We start from the raw sequence: 25269 nt of genomic DNA on the forward strand, positions 1-25269 counted from the left end.
TGCCTTGCAGAGGCCTGGAGTTCACATCTCAGGACCACAAAGGGCAGCTCACCGTAATGTCAGCTTCGGGGGATTTGGCACCCTCTTCTGGCCTTTGTAGGTACCTATACACACACACACACACACACACACACACACACACACACACACACACACACACATACACATCTTACAAAGAGAGAATAAGGGAGACCTAAGACCACACCCCACCAGGACACCAAGAAAAGATCCTGGCAGAAAAGCTGCTTGCTCTGTTCCAGGAATTTGACCTGAACAAATATAGCTCAACTTGAGGCCCAGCTTCTTTGATGCTTGTGGGGTCTCAGATAATTTATCAGATTCAATTTAATTACATTTTCTAGCTTGCTGGGATTTTTCCTTTTAATCTCTGAAAACTTTATGGCTGAAGAACAGCCTGCCAGGGAAGCTGGGCTGAGAGTCCATATTTATGTGAGTGGGTGGAAGGGAGACCACTACAGTGCGGCTTCTCAGATCCACTGAAGCCGCTGGATTACGGCTTTGGAAACAGAAGACACGTTTGGGGCAAAATGTTTTCTAGAATGTGTTATAATTGAGCTATTGGCCCAACTCTCCTAAAATGCTGAGCTCTTTGGGTAAGCCTGAAACAGATACAGGGCATACTGGCTAACCCCCACCCCCCACTCCCGGCTGCTCTGTTCCCAGGAAGGGCTGTGTTTTTCTCACCATCCAAGAATAGGCACTCTGACTTAGTCACTTTACACATTACCCCGACAAAAGCAACTTGATGAAGAAAGAATTTATTTGCCTCACAGTTTATGGAGATGGGGCCATAATGGTGTGGCCATGAAGGCAGGGGCGTGAGACAGCTGCTAATGCTATACCCATCATCAGAAGCAGAGAGACAAACACTGGCGCTCAGTTCGCTCTCCTTTTTCTATTCCGTCTGAGACCCTAGCTCATGGGATGATGCTGTCCACATTTAGGGTATATCTTCCACCTCTGCTAACCCAGTCTAGAAACTTCCACATAGACAAGCCCAGAGTTTGTTTCCAGGGTGACAAGCAATGTTAACCAACCATCATGAAAGCCAGAGCTTGGTAGAGCACCTCATCTCTCTGTCTGGTCTTGTCCACAGGTGTACCACATCAGTGAGACCCGAGGCCTCCTGAAAACCATCAACTCAGTTCTGCAGAAGATCACAGACCCCATCCAGCCCAAGGTGGCTGAGCATAGACCGCAGACCACAAAGAGACTCTCATACCCTTTCTCCAGGGAGAAGCAACACTTGTGAGTGAGAAGCCCTGGTTGACCCCCGCTCCCCACCCGGAAAAGGGAACAGATGAGGCTGAGGAAGCAACTTCTAAGGGCCTTAGCCACAGAGGAGAGAGAGATTGCAGAGTTTTGCCTCACTTGGGAATGCTTAGGGGGAGCTACCTGGGCCTAGGCTAGATAGGTCTAGGCTACCCAGCTCTAGCTTGTCCCTCCCAGCACTGGTTCCTTGACACGAAACCTCAGCAGCCCCGAATGGAGCAGCTGGTGAGGCCCCAATCAACGGAGCAAGAAGCCTCCCTCAAGGGACTCCCAAGCCCTGGAGATCCACAGCCAGCAGGGCGTTGCCTGGCAGTGCTGAGCCTGTTCTGGACCCTTCCATCCTCCCTATTCCCAAGAGGTGGTGGTACATAGCTACCTGGCTGAGCAGTAGCAGTTGGAAGGCCCACCCAGGCCTGGCCTTGCTGGTAGAAATTGGAGAAAAGACTGGGGTATCAGGAACTCAGGTAGTTTGGATGGCAAGGCCCAGGGGCAAGTGGCCTTGGGGTGTTTTGGTTTCAGGGGGCAAGGAGCATACACCCACATTTTAACTCAGAATATAGCTCTATGCTCTGCAAAGCTAGTGGTGGCTATGGGGGAGCCATGTGCCATCCTAACTATACTGACTAGCCTTTGGCAGAGATGCCCAGTGGCCTCTGCCAGCTCAGGGACATAAGAGAGCCACACCAGTATCCATACCTAGCCCATTTCCACCCTCCCCTTCTCCACCAAGCACCCCAAGGAATAGTGACTTTAGAGCTGTTTCTGTGCCCAAGAGGCAATCTCTGTGCGGCCCAGGACACCTGAACATAGACATTTCCAGAAAGAACACTCTCAAGACTGAAGCCATCGTGTGGAGGGATGGCACTGTCATCCTCTTGTCACTGAATCAGGGGCTTGAAAGCCTGTCTTCCAGCGATATCATCAGAACCAAGGTTTGACAGAATGGTCACACATGCCTGCCATCCCAGTACTACGGAGGTGGAGGCAGGAGGATGAAGCATTTAAGGCCATCTTTACCTATACAGCTAGCTGCCCTTAGTTCCTTTCCCACTAATGGTAGGTCTCAGAGTCTCCCACAGAGGGCTAATGAGATCTGCTAACCCCATGCCCAGGGACAGGGGGACTTGTGTCTGCGGAGGGTAGTTAGGCCCCTGTGGTCACTGTTATTGGAGAGATGATAAGTCTCCAGGCTTGGAGTCCCCTAAGACCTACAGCAATCCCCTTGTCTCCTTCTGTTCCTGCAGATTCGACCTGACAGACAGGGACTCTTTTTTCGACAGCAAAACCCGGAGCACAATAGTGAGTAGGCGTCCTGGAATTGCCTCATCAGAGGGGTGCCCCCAGGGACCCCAGTGATCATTTCATTTCTCTGAAACTCCTCAGGGTGGAAGCCAGCTCTAATTGCCTGTGACAAAAATAATTAGAATAATGAATCAGGAGGGCAGTGGGTGGCCCAGGGGAGGGAGGCCCTGGCTGCTCAGTTTGGAGGAGGAGCGTGAGAAAGAGCTCAGCTGCAGGAAGCTGGGGGAGGGGACCTCCAGGCTGAGCTCCAGCCAAGCCTACAGAACCCCCTTTGTCACTTGGTCCTGGTAGAGCTTGCAAGGGGCTTGACTGAGGATGTCAGAGCAGACCATGCATGGGAGCCTAGCCACATGTATTAGGATAACATCCCAAGGCCTTTGCCAGTGCTTCAGCCTAGGTTGCAATCTGAACATGCAGGCCACCCTGCCCTACTCAGGGCACTGGCCTAGTGTTTATGCTTTAGCTGCCAGCTTGACTGCCAGCCAAGATGGGACTGTGCATGCCACAGGACCCAATTTCTATCTAAACAAGAAATTCGCCTGGTAGTTAAGGCCTATTCTGTTCTCTCCTCTGCTTGGAGCATCCAGCCTGGCTGGGTCACAGCAAGGGCTGAGGGGAGGCTGCCCATTTGCCTGGCACGGGGAGCTCATTCTTCTTGCAGCCTCCACCCTGCAGGGGGGTGACACAAGTCCTGTTGGTGATAAACACTTAGACCCAGGGCAGCCAGATGTTTCCAAAGCTGCCTCTTGCTTTACCTATGGCTTCAGAACAGTCCTCAAACCTGTGTCAGAACAAGATCAATTCTTGTTTGTCACCAACAGGGGCAGGTAGCACCCCTACCAGGACAGTTTCATGGGCACAGGGAAGTCCAGTTATCACTGATGTTGTTAATTTTTTATGTCTGTTAACTTATTTATTGGATGTAGTGAGACACATGCTCTATAGTGTAATGCATAGAGGTCAGGTGACAACCCAAGGGAGTTGTTTCTCTCCTCCTGGGGTTTGAACTCAGATGGTCTAACTAGACAGCAGAACCTTTCTCTGGGGTTGGGAGAGATGGCTCGGCTGTTAAGAGCACTGGCCGCTCTTCCAGAGGTCCTGAGTTCAATTCCCAGCAACCACATGGTGGCTCACAACCATCTGTAATGAGATCTGATGACATCTTCTCACATGCAGGTGAACATGCAGGTGCACTCATATAACTAAAATAAAATACATGAATAAATAAATCTTTATAAAGGAAGGAAGGGAGGGAGAGAAGGAGAGAGGGAGGAAGAGGGGGGTGGGAGAGAAGAAAGAAAGGACATTTTCCCGTTGAGCCACTATTGATTAATTTTGACAGTTAGATTTCATGATAACAAACAACAAGGAACCTGAGCGAAGACATGGCCTCTGGTGGAATTGGGACTGGGGTGTTTGAGGGACAGCCATATACCCCCTCTTGTCCTCCAAAGGAGCTGGGGCTGGCATGTCTAAGAGACGGCCTCTTGGATGTCTGCCTCTTGGGAGAAGCCCTACAGTAGGAACAGCACAGTGTCTCTTCCCCTGTAACAGCTGTGCTCTCCTGCTTCCATATGTGTGCACCTCAGCTTTGCACACATCCCAGGGTGTCAGATGCCTCCAGAAGAATGTTCCCAAACACACTTTTGCTATGGGGAGGTGACGGGATGAAGGGGCTGTGAGTAATTCTGATACCTCTTCCTGATGATTATCTGTGAGATTATTTAGTCTGGGGTTCCCCTGAATGTTACCACCTCTACTGAGCCAGAGAGCTATTGCACTGGGAACAACAAATGTGAAGAGCCATGGCTGTTTGCTGCTGGTGGAACAAGCACTGTCTCAAAGAGATCCTGGAGGCCTGTGTGTAGACCACCTCTGAGCTCCAAAGGCATCTGCTGATTCCCAGATCTGTGGCTGGCTAGTCTGGTCTCATGGTTTAGACCCAGGTGTGACAGTCTCTTCCTCCACTTGGACTGGCCACTTCTCTCCTGGCATTAGGGTGGCTCCATGTACAAGCTATTTGGAGACCATCAGGTTCCAAGAGACAAGAGCCTATTGTGCTCACTGGGATCTTAGACAGTGGGCCTGCAGGCAGTGGGAAGCCATAAAAGGTTGCTGGGCAAAGTTTATTATATAATCAGCTGTGTTCACTCCTGGGGGCTCAACTGTGGGGAGTGAGTGAAAGGTATGTGTGTGGTCACATGGTCCAGATGGATGGATGTGGGTCATGTGGTGGTAGAGGTAGATAAATGTGGGGTCACATGACCAAGGTGGGTGAATGTGGGGGTTACATGAAGAAGGTGGGTGGATGTGGGGTCACATGACCAAGGTGGGTGAATGTGGGGGTCACATGATAAAGGTGGGTGGATGTGGGGCCATGACTGCAGAAGAGGAAAGGAGGAGGTGGTTGTGAAGTAAGCAGAAAGTCGCAGGTTAACAGATGTAGAGAGTGACAGAAAGAGTGTAACAAGCAACGGAGCAGGGGTTTCCACCACAGGGCAGACAGCGGAGGGATATGGGACAACAATACAGATGGAAACAGACCTGCCTCATGGGTCTATTAATGTGACCCTGGCACCAGTTAGGACTCCAAGGACCAGGTGCTTCTAACAGAGGCTGCAGGAGGGAATTCAAGAGAGGGGCAGCAAGAAGCTGGGGCTGCTGACAGAGGAGTCCAGATGTAATGGCAGAACCGAGTGCTACAGGCTTAGAGGCCAATAGAGGGACACTGGTCTTGTCTGAATGACCACAGCAAAGGATTTTGAGGGAGAATCAGCATGCTAAGAAACTGTCATCTTTGGGCTGGGTAGAGTTAGGTCTGTGGCTCAGTTGGTAGAATGCTCATCTAGATTACAGAAGGCCCTGGGATTGGTCCCTAGCATCCCATATGCCAGGCATGGTGGTGTACACTTCCAATCCCAGCACTTAGGGAGTGAAAGGAAGGACAATTAGAAGTTTAAAGTTATCCTTCACAGTATGTTTCAGGCCAGCCTGGGCTACAAATATAGAATGAAAGTAATTAGGCTATGGCTGCTTATCCCAAGCCCATTTCTCAAAGGGTTAAATTGAGGCATGGGGGTGGTGGTGCAATTTGTACAAGGTCTCCTAATTCCGCCCATGGCAAACAAGATTACTGAGCCAGGGCTCCTGAGACCACCAAGCAAAATATCTCATTAACCAAAGGGGTGGGTAGAAAGAGGGATGTGATCTCTTCTTGGGGGCTTCTCGAGATCCAGCCCCCACCTTGCCCTCCTCCAGGCTTCTAGCTCATACAGAGATGCATGCAGGTGAACTCTCTGCTTCTGCTCTTGCCTCCACAAAAGGGGCAGTGAGCAGGACACAGAGCCAGCTATATGTCAAAACGCACACATACACCTATCCCCTTAGTTCCTAGGAAGATGCCCACTGCACACAGCTGGCACCTTGTGAGACTAGTAGGATCAGTTCTGCACCAGGAGGTAAAGGCTAAGGGTTCCCTGTGACCCCTGCTTTACTTATCTCTGCGAGCTACCAGCTGGTATTCAAAGCCCAGGACCCTCCTAGTGCCCTGTGACTGTGGGCCTTTGATTGGCAGAGCAGCACAGTAACTATTCCTATTTTTTGTCCCCTCCCTCTGCACTAGGTCTATGAAATCCTGAAGAGAACAACGTGCACCAAGGCCAAGTACAGCATGGGTAAGGGCTCTGTGTGGACTGAGGTCAGCAGCAGTTTCTCAGTGTTCACCTTGCCTCTCAGTGGGAGGTGGGCATCTGGCTTGGGGCTTCCTCAAAGAGATTTGATTTGAGCCTATGTTGGTTCAGAAAAGAAATCTGGGTGACTGGCAGAAGAGTTATGCCAGGGTCCCATTCCCAGTGGATTTATAGCCTGGTGTTTTACACCCAGGGGTGCTGTTTCCTTAGATAAAGGTGTTTGTGAATATAAGGACAGGGTCCTGCAAAGAGACCCTAAGCCATGGAAAAAGAAACACACAAGGGGTCCTAACCCCTCTTTGATTCTTAGTCCAGTAGGAAGGAATGAAAAGGTGTCCCTTGGGAATCACAGCTCAATTCTGGGCCATTGGAAATGGCAACCCAAAAAGAGCAGTGGCCAAGCCCTTGTGTGACCTGGCTGAGACAGGTCATGTAGCAGGGATTCTGGCAGGGCCCAGAGACTGCATGTTGCCTGACTGGTATGGCCCACAGTTGGCCATAGGGACACTTTAAAATGTCCAAGCCCATATCTTGATTGAGAGTTGGGGCCCCAGCAGGTCCCTTCAGTGAGTACCTCCAGAGCAAGCATGTCTTGCATTCACTCTGGGGTCTGCCATCAGAGAACAGCTGTGACAAGGCAACCAGAAGTAAAAAGGGTGCATGACCCTAGGCTAGGCGCTATCAGGTCCCATCATAGAAATGAATATGGCTTCCATGAAGACCTGTAGAGCTTAGTTGAACTGGAGCTGACCGCTGTTGTAGCTTGACCCTGAGGTAAAGGGGCTGGGTTGTTTCTTACCCGTACTTTTACTTCTCTGGTTCCCTTGCCTCTGGGTAGAAGAGAGAGATCAAGGTGCCTTCATAATCCTACATCATGTTGGTACCTGGCTCAGGAGCTCTGGTGACCTACAAAGTCACTTACTGACCTTCTATCAACTAGTGACCAGCTCCTGCCAGCCCCTGTCTATCCCAGGGGCCACCCTCAGGTACTTGTGTTCTAGGGAACAGTTAAACTAGAATGCAGTCTCACAGACAGAGGACAGTGGAATCTTCAGTGATTAGGAGCCAAGGTCAAGGGAGGCCTCTCAGGTGAGGTCTTGAAGGGGTTGGTAAGCCCAAGGGAGAGCCTCTGGAGACTCTACCCTGGTTGAATCCTAGCAACAGTGAAGAGACCACAGGCCAAGATCCAGCCCCACGTACGTTCTTGATGTGAGATGAACTTTCAGCCATGTGCTCCAGCCACCTCTGATTTTGATTCCTACATGTCCCTCAAGGCCTCTGGCTGTTCCAGGCCACTGTCCAAGGAGATGGACCCTGTTTAGATTATTTTTCAAATGTCATCTAGCCACATTGCAGGCTTCCAGGTTGCTGAGGAAAGTTGACCCACAAGAGATCATGTAGAAAAATACTTCTGCCAGTTGGAGAGCTCTGGGTCAGCATTTGGGGTTTGGGGCAGGGGTGGTGAGGATCTAAGAATGTGTCAGAACCAGAGCAGTCTCCCAAGATCCCCTCCTCCCCCCGGGGCTCCATTCTCCTCTACCTCTTCAGTACCAGGTTCCAGAGCCATGCACAGCATTCTTTCCAGGAGACAGGTCATAGATCTTTTATTTCTCCTTTGCCAGTGTGGGCTCCGGGCCTACCCAACAAGGGCCTAGGCATTTTCCTTTTGCCCTGGACACTTGACTGTGAGCCCCTTGCCACCACCAGCTCTGTCTCCCCAAACTGTAGCTTTGACCCTTCTAGGCCCTTCGTGTAACTAATAGCCAATGTGTGAACAGGGCAAGGAGAGGGAAGAAGGAAGGACTCTGCCCTTCTAAGTAAACGGCGGAAGTGTGGGAAATACGGTAAGAGCGGGGCCTCCTCTTCCGCTTCTCCCATCAACCTACAAGCTAATTCAAATTGTATGTGTGTTTCCTGACACCATCAATTTCCCACCTGTCATTTCTCATGATCAGCTTCTCTGACCACTTGGAGGCCATCTGTCCATCTGCAGGCTCTCCCTCAGGCCGGTGGGGGTAGCTGGCAAATCTGAGGTTTGGGGGTGACTGAACTGTTCTGCCTCCTTCCTCAGGGACAGAACTTCCTCTTGGGGTGTGCTCTGCGTCTTCTTAACCCTGCCAATCAAGCATGTTGAAATCATCTCTAGTGGATAGCTAACTCGCCCTGCTGCCTTCTACCCGGGGAAGAACCCCAAGATGGTGACTGGGCTCTGGGTAGCCTGGTTCAAGCTTCAAGCAGCATCCCTGTGAGCAGGAACGCCCTGTGACGGCTCTGACTTCCAGATGCGGGGCGGGAGGCCTGCTAGTCCTTAACATCTCTCTACCTCTGTTTTTAAAGGTATCACCAGCCTCCTGGCCAATGGTGTATACTCGGCTGCGTACCCTCTGCACGATGTAAGTAATCTTCACACATAGTTAATTTCTACATCATTTGGTCTCTCCAAATCTTTAAGGGCCACCCCTCTTAGAAGCTACAATTATCCTGTGGTCATAGCTTCCTGTTACACCTCTCCTGTCCCCCCTCAGTGGGAGCTAGAAAAGTCTCACACAGAGCAGTCTTGGCTTACAGAACAATCCTATGAAGACAGAGGCGACTATGGGAGATGCCAGGCTGGCTTCCTCCATACCTCTCAGCCAGCTGCTCTACAGGGTGTTTGCCCTGGCTCTGGTTCTGCCGCCCCAGGCTCTGGCAATCACCAGGGTTCTGTGTACAGTGAATGGCCAGCTTCCTGGGCTGAGTGTCCAAATCCAACTGGCCTCTCCTTGACAAATTTAGCTTTTGCTTTGGCCAGGGGTAAAGAATTCTCTCCTTATTGTCTTTATGGAAACAGGGACCAGGTCATGGGGTCTGAGCGGTGTGTGAGCCCCAGACAGAAACTCCCTGGAACTTACCAGGAGTGTAGCATAGTCCAGAAACCCAGAGCAGGAGGGACAGGGGACAGGGTGTCAGCAGACCCAGACCCCGTGCTGGTCTCTTGTTTCCACTGGGCTTGAGCAATCTGGTAAGAGACCTGGTATCCTGGCAGGACTGATGCCTGTCTAACAGCAGGGCAGATGTGGATATTAGAACAAGCACAGGCAAGAAACCACTTTCAGGAGGAGGATTGCTACAGTAGCATGGAGGGACCTTGGGAGAGAGGCCACATAAGGCTTATCTGCCACCTCAGCTTCCTTTCCCACCCCCAACTGGAGCCTTCCTCTCCTGCAGAGCTGGGAATTGAGCCTTTGTGTGTGCTGTCCCATTGGCCCAACAGCAATGTCCCCCTGCCTTTTCTCCAGCATTCTTGATTTCATCTTCTCTTCACTGTCCTTCCAATGCCTCTTATTCCAAAGGAAGTGTGGCCATGTGTGTGTGTGAGTGTGTGTGTGTGTGTGTGTGTGTGTGTGTGTGTGTGAGTGTGGCCATGTAGCCATGTGTGTGTGTGTGTGTGTGTGTGTGTGTGTGTGTGTGTGTTTGCATGACTCCAGATCTCTAACCTCTTTCTCATGGGATATGTCTCCTTGTGAACATTTCTAGGCTAGGGCCCTGATCCCTCAGGTCCTGAGAGTATTCCTGGTCTCTCCCACAAAGTCCGTGTTCCACTGTTGTCCTTTCTGTCTAAAGGACTCCACTGGACTCCAGGATACAGTTTGCCCAGAGCAGGCAGCCTAGCTCTGCCCCCCTTTCCCCAGGTGTAGCTGGGACCCAGAAGCCAAAGTTCAGGGAATGCTTTGAACTGGCCCTTTAAGTCTTAAACAAAAAAAAAAGAAAGAAAGAAAGAAAGAAAGGAAGGAAGGAAGGAAGGAAGGAAGGAAGGAAAGAAGAAAGAAAGAAAGAAAGAAAGAAAGAAAGAAAGAAAGAAAGAAAGAAAGAAAGGAAGGAAGAAAGAAAGAAAGAAAGAAAAAAAGGATTGGAAAATATCTCTGAGAACCTACACAGTAGAAGCTGTTTAGTTTCAGACCCTGGGACAAGGGAAGCTTTATCTCATTTAATCCAATGCAGACACAGACTCAGGGAGATTTAGTAACTGTGTGAAGTCACAGAATTCCTGTGAGGAACTGGGGATGAAATTATTGGCAGCTGGCTACGTGTCTTCAGTGGTAGTGTACGTCTTCCTTCACTGAAGATCAAATGTTTCATCCTCGCTAAGCAGACATTACAAAGCAGCCATATGGAAACCAGCGTGGTGGCCACACTTCCCACATTAAAGATGGGGAAGCAGAGGCTTGTGGAACTCAGGCAGTTTGAACACTCACAGCCTGGAAGTGGAGTCCAGAACCTCTTGACAATAAGGAACTTTTTACCCATATGTTTTTCAAGCAACTGAAGAGTACCCATCCCTTTAAGTACCAAAGCTCACACTGAAGCAGCTAGGGAAGCCAGGAGTGGCATCACATAACTGCTATTTAATCAAGCAGGAGGCTGAAGCAGGGGGATGGTGAGTTTGAGGCTTATATGAGCTATACACTAAGACCTTGTTGTAGGGTCTAGGGGAAGGAAGTCACTTTAAAGGGAGCCAAGTATGTTCCACATCCTTAAATAGAGAACACAGATTGAGGGGTGGTCAAGCTGGGCCAGCACGGGATCTGTGGCTATGTTCACTGTACTGTGCATGGTGCTTGTTTGCATTTTCTGCATCCATCTTTTAAGTTGTCCTCCATCCATGCTCCTGCCTTCATTCCTGGCCTGGGGCATCCTTACCCTCTCCCCATCCCTGTGGACCATTCATTCTTTCACCTAATATCTCTAGGCAAATGTGGAACACCATGGTCAGCTGAGTAGCCTTGATGGGTATGGGGCACTATGACCATCTGGATAGCCAGCATTAGTCCTGTGTGCTGACCAAGAATCACTTGTTCTGAGCGAGACCCTGGGGAGGTCTCCAGTAATTAGAGGTATCACCTGTACAGAAAGGCTGGTGACATTTATGTTGGCTGCTTGGTAGCTTCTTAGCTTCCTTCCGGGTTGGCATCAGACAACCATGAGCAATCCTCTGGTATGAATGAATACATACTGGAACCATGAGACTCATTCATGAAAACACCCAAAGGATCTGAGCCTGGGCAGAATAGGAGCCCCAAGAATCTGGAAGGATGCTGGCCTTATTGTCTTGAGACCACAGCAGTGGACCACTTGCTTGGAGACATGGCCAGATCCTCCCCATCTGTCAGGAGGTGGCAGATACTAAGAATGTTGCTGACCAATAGAGGGGTCTCTAGACTGACTCTAAGAGGCCAGAGCTATACCTGCCAAATGACTAGGGAAAGCAGGTGGCTCACCCAGGCAAGCTATATGTGACAGAGATTGCTGTAGAAAGCCACTTTCTTGCTGTTTCCCCTTAGTGGTTTGGGGCCTCACTTTCAACTTTTGGATTATCTCTTCCTTTAACTGGTTGTGAGTTCTGGGTCTGATCAAACTTAGCCCAATGTCCTTAGGAACATCAGGATGCATCGCCGAGCCTCCAGCCAAGTTGGGCTCAAAGATCTAGACATACAGAAACTGTGGAACTTGCTCTGGGATACCTGGAAGTGGATGCCTAGACAGAGCTCTGGGATATCACAGAGTACACCACATTGTTGTTGGTGGGAGAGTTTCTTTCCCCTCAACACCCCCTTTCTTTAGCCCTGCCAACTTCAAGGCAATGTGATTGGTCTCCTCTCAGATCCCACTTTAGGTCAAGGGGAAACAAAACTTGAGTCTAGCATCAGAAGCCAGCTAAATGGCCAATAGGACTGGCATAGTCCTGACCATGGGAGGAGGGATATCTGGTCAACCTCACACACTGTGGCATGGTCAGAACTTACTTTTGCTTTCATTCACAGGGGGACTACGAGGGTGACAACGTTGAGTTCAACGACAGGAAAGTAAGTGAAAGTGGAGTGGGAGACAGGGCTGGGAGGGGTGAGCACCTGGGGGCTCTCTGTTTCCTTCACATAGTCACTTTATTCAGCCCTTGACAGTTACCTGACCATGCAAAGAAAAAAGACTTCTTAGGATCCTGCCCCTTCCTCCCCACATTGGGGAGTTGCCCTGAACCATGTTTTTCCCATGGTTGTTGAAGGTATCTAGCCTCATTCCACTAAATCAGGGAACCCCTGTTTTAATGGGTCACCCTGCATCATGTTCCTGGCTACCATGGTTATTGAAGGTACCTGGCCTCATTCTACCAGCTCCAGGATCAGTATATATGGTCTCACAGTAGCCAGTTGCCCAGAGAACCACAGTTCCCCCAACTCCCTGGGGAACTGGTTTCATAGTGTTCAAACTTACCTGGAGCCCTTTTGAATAGAGAAATTACTAAGCAGTTCAATGGAACTCCAGGAAACACTAAGTTGTTCTCTGCTGGCCTTCCTCATTTCTCCAGTAGTCCAGAATCCTTGCTCTGCACAGGGGATCTCCAAGAAGCTGCCCCCATGTGAGCATCTCCCCCCAGCTGCTGGTTCCACATTCAGGAATGCCCCTACCCCTTGCCAGACTTCCATAGTTACATCCAAGCAAACCTGTCTGATGAGGGAGCTCCCCCTGGACTTCTGCTCCCCTGGCCCTCTGTAAGTGGTATGCAGGGTGCTTTCTTATTAGGCTTACAATAGAGGCTTTGTCCCTACATCCCAGGCCTGGGGACCTCTGGGTAGCATGTCCTTCCCTCTCAGACTCCTCCAGCCCCGGGCTTGTTTTTAAATGGTTAGTACTTGATGCAACTTGCCTGCCCGGGAATCTAACTGAAGATTCTATCTGATTTAGCATAAAAATGACATATTTGGTTATTTTTAGTGTCCCATCTGGCATTCATCTGAGACCCCATGACCCACCGAACTCCCCTATCCAATCCTGTTGAAAAAGCACAGTCTACTCCATGTTCTAGCAATCTCTGGGCTCAGAGTCCACCCCCTCGTTCTTTGTGAACCTCTTGGCTGAGGTGCTTCTTCCATGGACAGCAGCTACCTCATTCTGCCCCTACTATCCTAGCCTCTTACTCTCCTTGGAGCTTCAGCCATTCCAGCCATCATGCAGGTCACAGTGATGCAGCTGACAGTCACACCATGCCAGGAATAGCTATTACTTATCCAGATAACTTCCTGGTTCTGCTGAATGCCAGGTCTAGCAACATAGCTCCGAGTTGTCTGGGCCCAGCTCTTAACTCTACTGGGAATACTTCACACTCCGATGAATTTTATGTCCCAGCAAAGAGTACAAGGCCTGGTCCAAAAAAGAAAAAAAGGATAGATGGGTGGGTGGGTAGTCCTAAGTTGGATAGATAGATGAGTGGGTAGGTGGGTGGGTAGGTGCATGTATAGATAGGTATACCTAAGAACAGTTGAATAATTTGATGGATAGATGGTGAATATATGGATAGATGAGTGTGTGAATGAATGGATAAGTGGATACGTAGATATAAAGGTGTATAGATTGGTGAGTAAGTAAGTGGAGAGAAAGATGAGTGGATGGATGAGTGAATAGATAGATGGATGGATGGATGTGAGGATGGATAGGTGAATAGATGAGTGGGTGAATGAATAGATAAAAGGATGAATGAATGAATGGTTGGGTGAATGAGTGGATGGATGAATGATGGGTAGACAGATAAGTGGATAGGTGGGTAGAATAGTTGGATGGATAAGTGGTGGATGGGTGGATGTATGGCTATAAAGATGGATTGGTAGATGAATGGATGTGTGGGAACTCCCAGAACCTGACACCAGGTACCTGACAGGACCAAAGAAACCAAGTGCAGCAAGGACATTTTCCTGGGCTAAGCAGCATGTCAGTGAGATTTCTGCCAGAGGTGGATGTGAGCAAGCTCAGCACAGACTTGCTGCCTGGATCATAGTCACTGGGGGCCTCTAGCCAACCTCTTCCAGGGCCGCAGGCAACTTCTGATCTACACAAGGAAAATGCTAATCAAACCCAGGATACACACCTCAGTCAGGTATAGCTGCAGCCAGCTGCTAGATCCTCCTGAGGCAAGTGAGAGTCCCACAGATAAAGAGACAACCAGACGTCTAAGTAAGGGGTTCTGGCATTGTGGGAAATGTACAGATGTGACTAGAGCAAGTCTGCCCCACCTTTGTCCTGGACTAGGAGCTACAATAATATGGAAAATGAGTCCAAATTCATTAGTCATCTGTTGAGCAGTTAGCAAATTGTCCCCAGCTGAGCATGTCTGCTGAAGTTCACAGACCACCCGCCCTGAGCCCTACTCTTCCTATACTGACTGAGGCTAAAGAAGTCACCAGGTTTCTCCCAAGGGCAAGTGAATCTCCCTGTGAGCTGTGTGCTTGACAGCAAGGGTGAGGGAGGCTACCTCAGAGCAGGAAGAGTTCACAGTGTGGTACTCATGTAGAAAACTCAGTCTGCCAACCTCTGTCAGGATGATGATGAGCCTGCAGAGGCCACACAGGCCAGTCAAACCCCATGACAGTGGTTACATGATGTGGTCCAAGCCTCCTGAGGTGGGTTTCTTAAACATTTTATTTCTGAGAAGCTTGTGAATTCTCACCCCTCTCTTCCTCCCTCCATTCCCCCTCCCTCACTCCCCCTTCCCAACTTCTCCCTGCTTTCTTTCCTCTTTCCTCTCCCTCTTTCTGTCTCTCACTGCCTCATGCTTCCTTCCCTCCCTCCCTTCCTTCTCCTCTTAACTGCATTTCCCTGCCTCTCTCTTTTTCCTTCCCCTTCTACCCCAAGTCCCTTTCCCTGGTCTTCTGCCTTCTCCTCTGATGAGCATCCCCTCAGCCCTGCTGCCATCAGGTTATAGTACAGAACAGTGCATAGTCACAGGTGAGCCAGAGGTTGCTGGCTGGTCACCTGCCAGGGGCGTATTGTTGATTCCTCAAGGTTTGCAGGTGGCCTGCATTGCTCTCTGGATAAGACAGTAGTAGCCTTCCCCCATTTCTGTGTCACCTGCGCAGGATCATAGTGACACACATGAGCCATCAGGTTCCCACAGTGACCTGGGAGAAAAAAGGCCCCTTAGCTAGCCTTTGGTGCAAAGGAGAGACAGAAGCAGGTATGCCAAGGGCTCTCTGGCTCAGGAATGGTGACAGTTCCTCTCAAGTTCCTACTGGGTAGCTTCTCTGAGAATGTGGTGGTGGTCGTCATCCTGTAGGAGCCCAGTCTGAGACTTTAGGGTCAGAGAAGGCCATGCTGATAGGGAGGCAGGCAAGTCCCAGTCTCCCAGCAGGGCTCCCAGTTCCTCACAGTTGCCTCTGGCTCTCATTTGCTTTCTACCCTGCTTCCTGGAGGTATGTGGATTGCCTGTTAATGAGACACACAATTGTTAATTCACAGAGCTGCAGAAGGAGTGTCAGGAAGGGGCTGGGCATGCAGCTCCATTGCTTGCCAAACATGCACAAGGCCCTGGGTTCATTCCCAAGGACTGCAAAAACAGGCAAGGTGGTTACCCCTGCAATCCTAATTATTATCCAGGAGTTGAAGGCAGAAAGGTGGGAGTTCAAGGTCATCCTCAGTACACAGTAAATTCATGGCCAGGCTGCAATAAAGCCTCAAAAAGAGGATGGATAGATAGATAGATAGATAGATAGATAGATAGATAGACAGACAGACAGACAGACAGACAGACAGACAGACAGACAGACAGGAACCCCCAAGTGGAGTTCATGCTACCTGCTTGACTTTCATCTTTAAAGAGTCATGTGAATCAATCTTCCTCCTCTACTCTGGACCTTTTGAGTTGAGAGAACATTTCAAGCAATGTGGGAACCACAGCTACTTAAGGGAGGCTGAACCAACAGAAGCATTCACATAGCCAATAAGATGACTAGCTGAATTCCCTACCTGCAGATAGCGCTGCTCTGCTCCATTAAAGATCCCTAGTATCTGGGGTCAGGGCTCCAACTATGTGACGTCAGGTAACCCTGATTTCCTCCCTAAAGGTTCCAGCTTCTAGTAGTCACATGAGACTCAGAGCTGTAAATATGTAGGGAGGCCACATGTGCAGTCCCTAAGAATGTCTAGGATAATGTTTTTATGGGTATATAACACCTGAGTACAGAGACCCACCCATCCTTACTTTTAAATGTGAATGTTAAGGGGCTCAGGAAAAAGCTTAGTTGCTAAAGTACTTCTCTCATAAACACCAGGACCTAAATTTAACCCTCAGAATCTGTGTGGAAAATAAGCCAGCGTGGCAGCTTGCAAAGAGCAACAGGAGGGTCTAAGGGTGCTGTGGACAGCCAGTCTAACTGGTGAGCTCTCGACAAATGGGATATCAAAAAAGGTTGATGGCCTTCCTAAGGATGACACCGAAGGCTGTCATCTGGCCTTACACATACCTGAATACACACATGTGCATACGCTTGCATACCTTTATACCTATACACACATACACACGCATGGTAGGGGGAGGGAGGGAGACAGTCATATTATTTAAATACATAAACGTAGTTGAATATTACAGAAAGAAGACACATGGCGAGCAACAGAGGAAGAGACAGGGAGCATGGGAGTTCATGCAGCCATTCCTACCTAGTCTCTTCTCCATTACTAGTCTGTTGCCAACAGAGATGGGATGACTGAGAACAAGACAGTCCTGTCCCACTGAAGGTTGGCAGAGGAGCTCTGACCTGGGACCCCTCTTGTTTGTGGGGACACAGCCCATTGCCTGGAAATTCCTTGTCAGGATAGGCATGGAGTGTGTGTCAAGGAGGGTGTCTGGGCCCTGTTTCCACCCAGTCTGTGTACAGCAGCAATGACAGTACATAGATGTCTGGGGTTTGGAGAGAGAGAGGGAGAGAGAGAGAGAGAGAGAGAGAGAGAGAGAGAGAGAGGGAGGGAGAGAGAGAACACGTGTTGAAGAAAGAGAGAGGAGAGAGAGAAAGTGTGTTGAGAGAGAGAGAGAGAGAGAGAGAGAGAGAGAGAGAGAGAGAGAGAGATCTATCAACTTTTCCCCTATTCCTTCTTTCCAGCTCCTGTATGAGGAATGGGCAAGCTATGGGGTCTTCTACAAATACCAGCCCATTGACCTGGTCAGGTGAGTGGGGGCACCTGGCCTCTTAGCCAGTGTCTACGTAAAGCAAGGCTGTGTCAGGATTGTAAAATCCCTGAGCTTGTCAACTGCTCTGAATATTCAGGTGCCTGGGAACCTGCTTGTATTTGAAAGCTGTGTGGGTCTCCCTGAAGCAAGAGAGCTCAAGGAGAACTGGTGATACTGCTTAATTATGTCTCCTGGACAACCAGCTCTTGACTACTCCCAATGACTCTCCTTGAGTCCTCTTCAGTCTGGTCACCAGAGAAGCTACTGAGATTACCTGATTTGGGGTGTTGAGAGGAAGAAACATCTGCCTCAGTGTATGAGAATTTGTAGCAAGGTCTGAGAGGATCTGCAGGACAGCCTGAGAGGCCAATAGGACGGACAGCCAGCTGGGCTTCAAGTCCTGTGGGGGCTTGTAGATGAGGGTGTGACTGGAGTCAGTCAGATTCTGTGGGGGAGGGGTTCCTAATTGCCTCTGACCAAGTTTCATTTGTTACTTACACTGAATGGGGCTTGGGATGAAACCCACAGCCATGGGGACACTCCTGAACCACCATTGAGAGTTTCAAAAACAGAGTTGCACCCTTTCCCAGGGCACAGAAGAGAGGCAAAGTCCAACCTGGTAACACATAGACAATCCCAGTACCTAAGAGGCTAAGGCAGGAAAAATGGGAATTTAAGGCCAACCTGGGTTATATAGGGAGGTCAAAGCCAGCCTGCACTAAAGAGAGAAATCAGGTCTCCAAAAGAGACAGGAGCCTGGAGATTCAGCTCAGCTGGTAGAATGCCTGCCTAGCATGGCTGTGCCCTAGGCTCCATGTTCAGCATGGTGTAAACCAGGCTTGGCAATGCCTACCTCTAATCTCAGTACTTGGAAAGTGAAGAGAGAATTGCATGTTGGGGACCATCCTTGGCTACGTAATGAACTTGGGGCTAGCCCGTGCTATGAGAGGAGGGAGGGGAGAGAGAAAAAGAGAGAATATAAACATGTTCAGGATTATAGCTTACTGGGAAAGTACTTGCCTAGTGTGTGTGAGATCCTTGGTTCAAGTTTATTCCTGAAAAAAAAAAAAAAAAAGAAAGAAAGAAAGAAAAATAGGTAAGGAGAAGCAGAGACTAGACAGAACCCCTGGTCTAATGGAGTGCCCTCAATCCTCACTCTCAGACTCTCAGGAAAAACAGTGGCCCAGCTGGGGTTGTTCCTTGCTGTGGGAACATGTGTCCTGTGCTCTAGGGTGTGAGTACACTCCTTTGTTCCTTGGCATAGGAAATACTTCGGTGAAAAGGTTGGCCTGTACTTTGCCTGGCTTGGAGCCTACACCCAGATGCTCATCCCAGCCTCAATTGTGGGTGTCATCGTCTTTCTCTATGGATGTGCCACCGTGGATGAAAACATCCCCAGGTAGGTAGCAATTCTGAGCTCTATGGAAGACATGATGCCAAGGGGCACCCGTGTCCTGAGGCCACACAGGACATCTGAGCTGACCCAACCCCATGGGCAGCTGCAGGACCTTCTCAGAACTGTGCTTCTCTGACATGGGGTCACGGGCTGAAATATCAGCACTTTTCCAGTCAGTAGAGAACTCTGTGTCTGTCAGCTGGGGAAGAGGTGGGATCCTGTCGGACCAAAACCAAGCAAACAAACAGCTGTATCTAACCAGTTTTGCTGTGTGATGCTTTAATTTTATGAATATGAACATTTTGTCTGCATGTATATGTGTGCACCTTGTGCGTGCAATACCCACAGAGGCCAGAAGAGAGCCACAGACCCCATTGGAGCTGGAGTTACAGAGTTGTGAGCTGCCATATGGGGCTGGGACTCTAGAAGATCAGCGAGTGTGCTTAACCACTGAGCCCTCTCTCCAGTCTCTTCCATGTTTCAATATGTAAATACAGCATCTGCTATTCCATTTACCAGAATTCCCTCCCCAGCTCTCTCAGTTAGGGCAAAAGAAAGCTTGTTCCTGTGTCTGCATGAATAATGCAAGGCTGTGTAATGTGAAGATAATGCAATGCATGCTGGGATTTGCTGATGCGACAGGTGGAAATGGCTGAGACTTGGTGGGTGTAAGGCTGCTTGTCAACTGTCAGAGCTCAAAGCTTGTGAGAAGCAGGGAGTGGAGTTGGGGAATACCCATGATGTCCCTAAGTAGAGGGCCTCTGCTTTCTCAGGGTGTGGACTCCCTAGAGAAAACACCAAGGTTTTTCACTCTGGCAGCTCAGCCTCCTTAAATCACATGGTCAGAAAGGCAAACAGTAATCATCTAGGGGCACAGACAATGCCCAGGCCTGTCCAACCTTGGCCTCTGCCCCAGATGATCTTGCATGGCAGCCAGAGGCATACAGTCCCCCTTGAAGTCTGTCAGATCAGACTGAGGTCACGGAAAGGGGTGGCCAGTGATAAGCCACCCTGTATACCCTGCCCCACCAATCCTCTCAGACTATGGGACCTTCAGGCAGTGTTTCTTGATTTGGGTTGAACTTAAGGCCCCAGAAAAAGGCTGTTTGTTTGCTGCTGGCATTGATATTGGAAGCTGAGGCTGGCAAGGACATCTTAAAGCCACAGACTCATAGGTAGGCAGGTGAGTAGAACTGGGCCTTGGCACTCCCTGTGCCTAAGGCCACTCCTCAGGCCCTCTCGCCTTTTCCAGTCTTGAGCCAAGCAGACATCGTGGTCCTGGGACACAGCTGATCCAGCAGGAATGGCCTCCTACACACCACTTCTTAGGGAGAGGGGCTCGGACTGGACCGGTCACAACTGGGGTTACCCTGTCTACTCATCTGTCTCAGTTTGAGGAGAGAAGTGGGCTCTGAAGAACCAGCTCCTGGGCATCTGGTAACACTATGATAATTTAAGGCCCCAGGAGGCTGGTGACAGCAGTGGCCACATTAGGCCCTTGAAAGGGTCACACTCATGGTGGTCTGTCTTACTCCACCTTCCCAGCAATCTGACAGCATTGTGTTCCTTACACTCAGCTCATCCTGGAAGACTGGGAAACTGAGGCAGTAGGACTCAGCACCCTTCCAAAGACTGTACACACATGCCAGAGCTGAGACTTGAACTCAGAACCTCAGGCTCCATAGCAAATATCTCCTTCTCCTCTGAGTGCCTCCTCTCTCCCAAATGTGCACGTGCATATCACATCTCCCCAGATACTCCACAACCACTGTCTTGGTGGCCATTAGCCTGTCCTTGTCTTCACATCTATTGTGAATGACCAACTTCCTTGGTGCTCAAAAAAGAGAACAGAGCTGGCATTCTCTGCCTTGGGCACAGAGGAGAGTCCCCAAGAGCCATCACAAATATATACACAAGTTCGTGGATCTAGAAATCTGAAAAACAAAGCAAAAAAGCAAAAATACTCACTTCAGCTTCTCCCAGATGGCCATCTGACCCCTGGGAATGATTTCTCTGGCCTGAGCATCTATTTATAGATCAGGGTCTGGCCCAAGTTTGAAGGAAGGAAGGTTCAGGGTAGACTGTGGCTAGAAGGCAGTATTCTGACCCCTCTCTTCATTTTCCACAAACATTGAGCCTGAAGCTAGTAGACTGGAGCACAGTCACGGAGTTCAGGACAGTGCAGAACACAGCCTAGAAGCCTAAGCCCAGCAGAGCCAGTGACCCTAAGCCATTCCGAGCCCAGGGTTTTCATAATTCCCACTATGCTGTATGGCCCTAAGGAATTTACTTTCTTCCCTGGGCTCCTGTTCCATTCTATGAAGGTAGAATTGTGTGATAGCCTCCCAGTGCCAGTTCAGATCAGGGGACACCTTGCAAATTAGTGATTAACACTACCACCGTCACCGCCACTCGACCCCACTCTTCTGCTGAAGGCTTGTAAACTTCAGGATGTGTTAGCATGAGCAAGGAAAGGCCTAGGTTCTCGGGTCTCAAAGCTCCTCAGCTACTGAGGCACTGCCTCAGAACCAAGCTGAGCCTGTGTGCTTCACTAAGTAGGACCTGCTATCCCTGAAGCCTCCTGTTTCCTGGGTGAGCCCCTCAGGGTGCTTGGGGACTTATGGGCATGCTCCCTTGAGCCTAGCCACCCAAAGAGAAAAGTCCTGGGCACCCTTTCTCCACCTTTTTAGGCTGTTCAGTATGCTTTAAAGGGTCATGGCATAATGCCTAGTGCCACCAGAGAGTCACCCAGCATAGGTCTGGCCACAGTGAGGGCCTCCTGGCTACAGTTCATCCCTCCCATGCACTTCTGAGCCTGACCATATGAAGAACTGGATTCTGTGCATGGAGCACAGCTTTGATGGGTCCTGGGAATCCTGTGCTGTGGAAGTCACAGGAGTGTTGACCTCAGGCATCATCCAAGGTTACCATCCAAGGCTCACTCCTGAGGGGACACTCTGATGTCAAGGAGAATGTGGACATGGGTGGATGTTTCGGAGCTGGCTATATGAAGGTTCTATTCAAGGTGAAGATCCAGGACCCTTCCCCTTGAACCATGGGAGCTTAAGTCAAGGGTCTTGAATGGAGCCTAGGGCCCTGAAATTTATGGTCCTGCATGGGTCACATGCCTGTAAAGCATGTGACAGGGGGTGGAGAGGGTTGTCAAGGGATAGATCAGCTGCATCTAGCCATCATGCCTATAACTGACAGGCATGGCCATCCTCCATTGACCCTGGAAAGTAGACTGGGACTTGAGAACCTGAGGTCACTTAGGAACCTGAGGCCACCTCTGTCTTACAGCATGGAGATGTGTGACCAAAGACACAACATCACCATGTGTCCTTTGTGTGACAAGACCTGCAGCTACTGGAAGATGAGCTCAGCCTGTGCCACAGCCCGTGCCAGTCACCTCTTTGACAACCCTGCCACTGTCTTCTTCTCTGTGTTTATGGCCCTCTGGGGTAAGTAGAGCCTTCACCCTGGGTCACCCGAATTGCAGGGACAGGAGCACTCTTTTCTGACTCTGAGCGTGATGGCCCACAGGTGTGTGTACTGGCTGTGAAGGTGGGTCACACGGTGTACCTGATGGCCCACAGGTCTGCACTAAATCCAGGATGTACAAGGCTCTTCTAACCTGGCTGAAAGGAGTCAGTCTAGCCCAGGCTTTGATAAATCCTTTTGCGGATTGTCATTCAGAGGGTCACAGTTGTCTGAGGTCACCCAGCTCTGAATAGCAATGGCCAAATTAAACTACAGTCCTCCAGCCTGGGCCTGATCTGAGTTAGGGACAGCCAGCTGTTCTCCACAGAGGCTCTAATCCCAGCTTTAACAGTCTGGGGCCCAGACTTCAGCTTTAGAGATAAGCAAGGCTGGGAAGTGTGACTATTGCATGTCTACAGATGATCGTGGTGGTGGTGGTGGTGTGTTTGTGTGTGTGTGTGTGTGTGTGTGTGTGTGTGTGTGTGTGTTCACACACGCATGCATCCAAATGTATGTGGAAGGCAGAGGACAACCTTACACATTCATCTTCAGGAACTGTCACTGTCCTTGTAGGGATTTTGTTTGACTCTGTATTGCATTTAATTTGTTTTGTATGCATGTAAAGGGGTGCATATGAGCCATGGCACAAGTGTAGAGATCAGAGGACAATATTCAGAAATTGGTTCTCTCCTTCCACCTCAGGGGTCCCAAGGGTTACTTGGATTGTCAGCTTTGGCGGCAAGTATCTTTTTGCCCAGTGAGCCATCTCACCAGACCCATCTTGTGTTTCAGAAACAGTGCCTCTTACTGATCTGGAACTCACCAAGTAATGCTAGACCAGCTGTCTGGAGAACTCCAGGCATCCTCCTGTCTCTGCCTCCCCAGCACTGAGATTACAACAAGTACTTGCCCCAACACCCAGCTACTCCTGTGGGACTGTACAGATCAAACCCCCAGCATCCCTGTTTAAGAAAACAAACAAACAAACAAAAAATGTATGACCGTGTACCTGCAACCTCAGAACTTGGGGGCAGTAACAAGATAGATGATCATTGAGGGTTGGGGGCTGACAGAGTCTCTAAGGAGACCAGTCGGTGTTTAAAGGGTGCTGCCAAGTATTTACCACCCCAGAAACCACAAGAAGCAAGCCCAGCGGTGTTCAGTCTTAACAACTAGGATTCCAAGAAAACGGTATATGCAAAGGCCCTGGGGGTGAGGTGCAGGACACTGAAGGCGCCTGCTGCTGCAGGAAATGGGTGGGAGTGTGTCAGGGGATCTTAGAGAGGCCAGCAGGGACCTGCTCTAAAGAACTTCATGTTCTTGCTAGGAGGAATCAGAAGCCAACACTCTGGGTCACCATGTCACAGATATTTCCCTGCCTTACACTGAGTCAGAGGCCATAAATGACAGAGTAAACTCTGCAGTGATTGGTCAGGAGGGACTCAACTGCAATTGGAGGACAGTGGCATTCTCTGAGATGGACATCAGCTCCTTGGGGTACTTGGGTCCATCACATTTCCCAGGGTGCACCGCTGCCCACCTTGGGAGGCTCTGCCTTGAGGTTACAATGAAGTCTCTCCCTGGAAAATTCTAGGAGAAAAGGTGGGGGAGGGGGCATCTGGAGCTTCAGCCTGCCCCGGAGCCGGAGCAGCAGCCTCTAGGGTGAGGCTGCTCCAGGAGGAAGGAGGCCTCCACTGGAAGGGAGGTGTTTGTGTGACCCCACACTTCATTTGGGCTTAATCATTCCTGAGACCTCCAGAGACAGGGACTTGGCTGCAGCCCAGATATGGAAACCACAACCTCCCACAGCAGACCCTGGATTTGTTTGTCTGTTTGGTGGGTGCACTAGGGTTGGAACTAGAGTGTCCTGAAGACAGCTTCATAAGGGCTAAGCTTGGGTTCTATCACTGAGCTGTGTCCCAGCCCTAACGGCTCTTGAGGGTCCTAGTGGAAGGTTCTCCCCCATGGCCTTGTCTTGAGGATGGAAGTTTTCGCCAACAGTGACTGAAGTCCCGTCACAGGTAGTGTGTAACACAACCACCATCATGGACTCTCCCATGTGTACAAAGCCTATTTGTCTTTGCAAGAGACCTGTGGTCCTTACTCTGTGTTCTGTCCCAAAGAAGGTGGCACCTGGTGGCTTTTTAAACACTTTTTTCTTACTTTTAATTTTTTTTTTAATACAGTGTTCTGTGAAGCTAACAGTAGCTTTGAACTTGATATAAAGCCAGGGATGACCTTGAACTCCTCCTCTTGCTTCTGCTTCGAGTGTTTAAGGACCAGGGGTGTGTGTTATCCTGGCCATACAGACCCCATCTCTCTAATACTGCCTCTCATTCCCACCCCCTTGCCGCTGCTCCAGGCTGGAGCATACCCTGCTCACCTAGGGCAGCCCCACAGTGACACCCCCAGCCCCAGCACAAACATAGAGCACTGTGGATCAGTCAATTTGGTCCAACTTGATTACTATCTCTCTGACCTAGCAACATGCATAGCAGCTGGGGATTTACGTTGGCTTCCCTCTAGCATCTGCGTAGCAGTAGGAAGAGACAGCGTGTGTGTGTGTGTGTGTGTGTGTATGTGTGTGTGTGTGTGTGTGTGCTCAAGCACACTTAAGCACATATGCATGTATGTGTATGTGTATGCTACTCATGCATGTGTGTGCATACAGGTGTGTTCACTCACCTGCCATGTTTTGGTGCCACTCCAGTGAAGATGACTAGAAAGGACATTCATGCCTGCTCTCTGGGGGTAGGGGCCATTTACCCATTTACCTTCCAGTGAGGGTAGGACTTACCATTTCGGAATCATTCAGGGAGCTTGCCAAATATCAACTTTCAGAGCTGCTGTGCAGTTCAGAAGGAGAGCCCGTGGTTAGCCTTCATGGAGCCTAGAACCAAAAGAATACAAAACCCTGGATACTTTGACCTTCTGTGTTATTACCCAGGACCCTAAATCTGTATGCTGAAGAAGGTTGGTGGGCTGCCCTGTGCCTGCAGACATCTGGGGGTATATTCCCCCAGTGAGGATTCTGAAGCACAGAAAGTTTAGGTGGTTTGCCAGACATCACACAGGCTGAAATAGATGACAGCTCTCTGGCCTGTTTGTCTGCCTGTCTGCCTCTGAGATACAAGTAAGGT

At 49.8% G+C, this 25269-nt stretch overlaps 1 protein-coding gene across 8 annotated transcripts in view; it reads left to right on the forward strand.

Annotated features, from left to right (window-relative positions):
- Nucleotides 1–25269, forward strand: part of ANO1 (anoctamin 1) — a gene marked incomplete at its 5' end in the record, with an annotated part of 147934 nt that overhangs the window by 79537 nt on the left and 43128 nt on the right. For 4 of the 8 annotated variants that reach the window (XM_080911310.1, XM_080911314.1, XM_080911312.1 and 1 more), the window contains 9 exons: nt 1118–1269; nt 2538–2592; nt 6218–6269; nt 8063–8128; nt 8622–8677; nt 12086–12127; nt 17186–17250; nt 18518–18652; nt 21950–22110. In XM_080911310.1, coding sequence (XP_080767436.1) covers nt 1118–1269; nt 2538–2592; nt 6218–6269; nt 8063–8128; nt 8622–8677; nt 12086–12127; nt 17186–17250; nt 18518–18652; nt 21950–22110 — 784 coding nt within the window. The remainder of the gene's footprint in view (nt 1–1117; nt 1270–2537; nt 2593–6217; nt 6270–8062; nt 8129–8621; nt 8678–12085; nt 12128–17185; nt 17251–18517; nt 18653–21949; nt 22111–25269) is intronic. The other 4 variants (XM_080911309.1, XM_080911313.1, XM_080911316.1 and 1 more) reach the window with 1 other exon arrangement.

This window comes from Micromys minutus (assembly GCF_963924665.1).
Source record: "Micromys minutus genome assembly, chromosome: 2".
Lineage (NCBI taxonomy): Eukaryota > Metazoa > Chordata > Mammalia > Rodentia > Muridae > Micromys > Micromys minutus.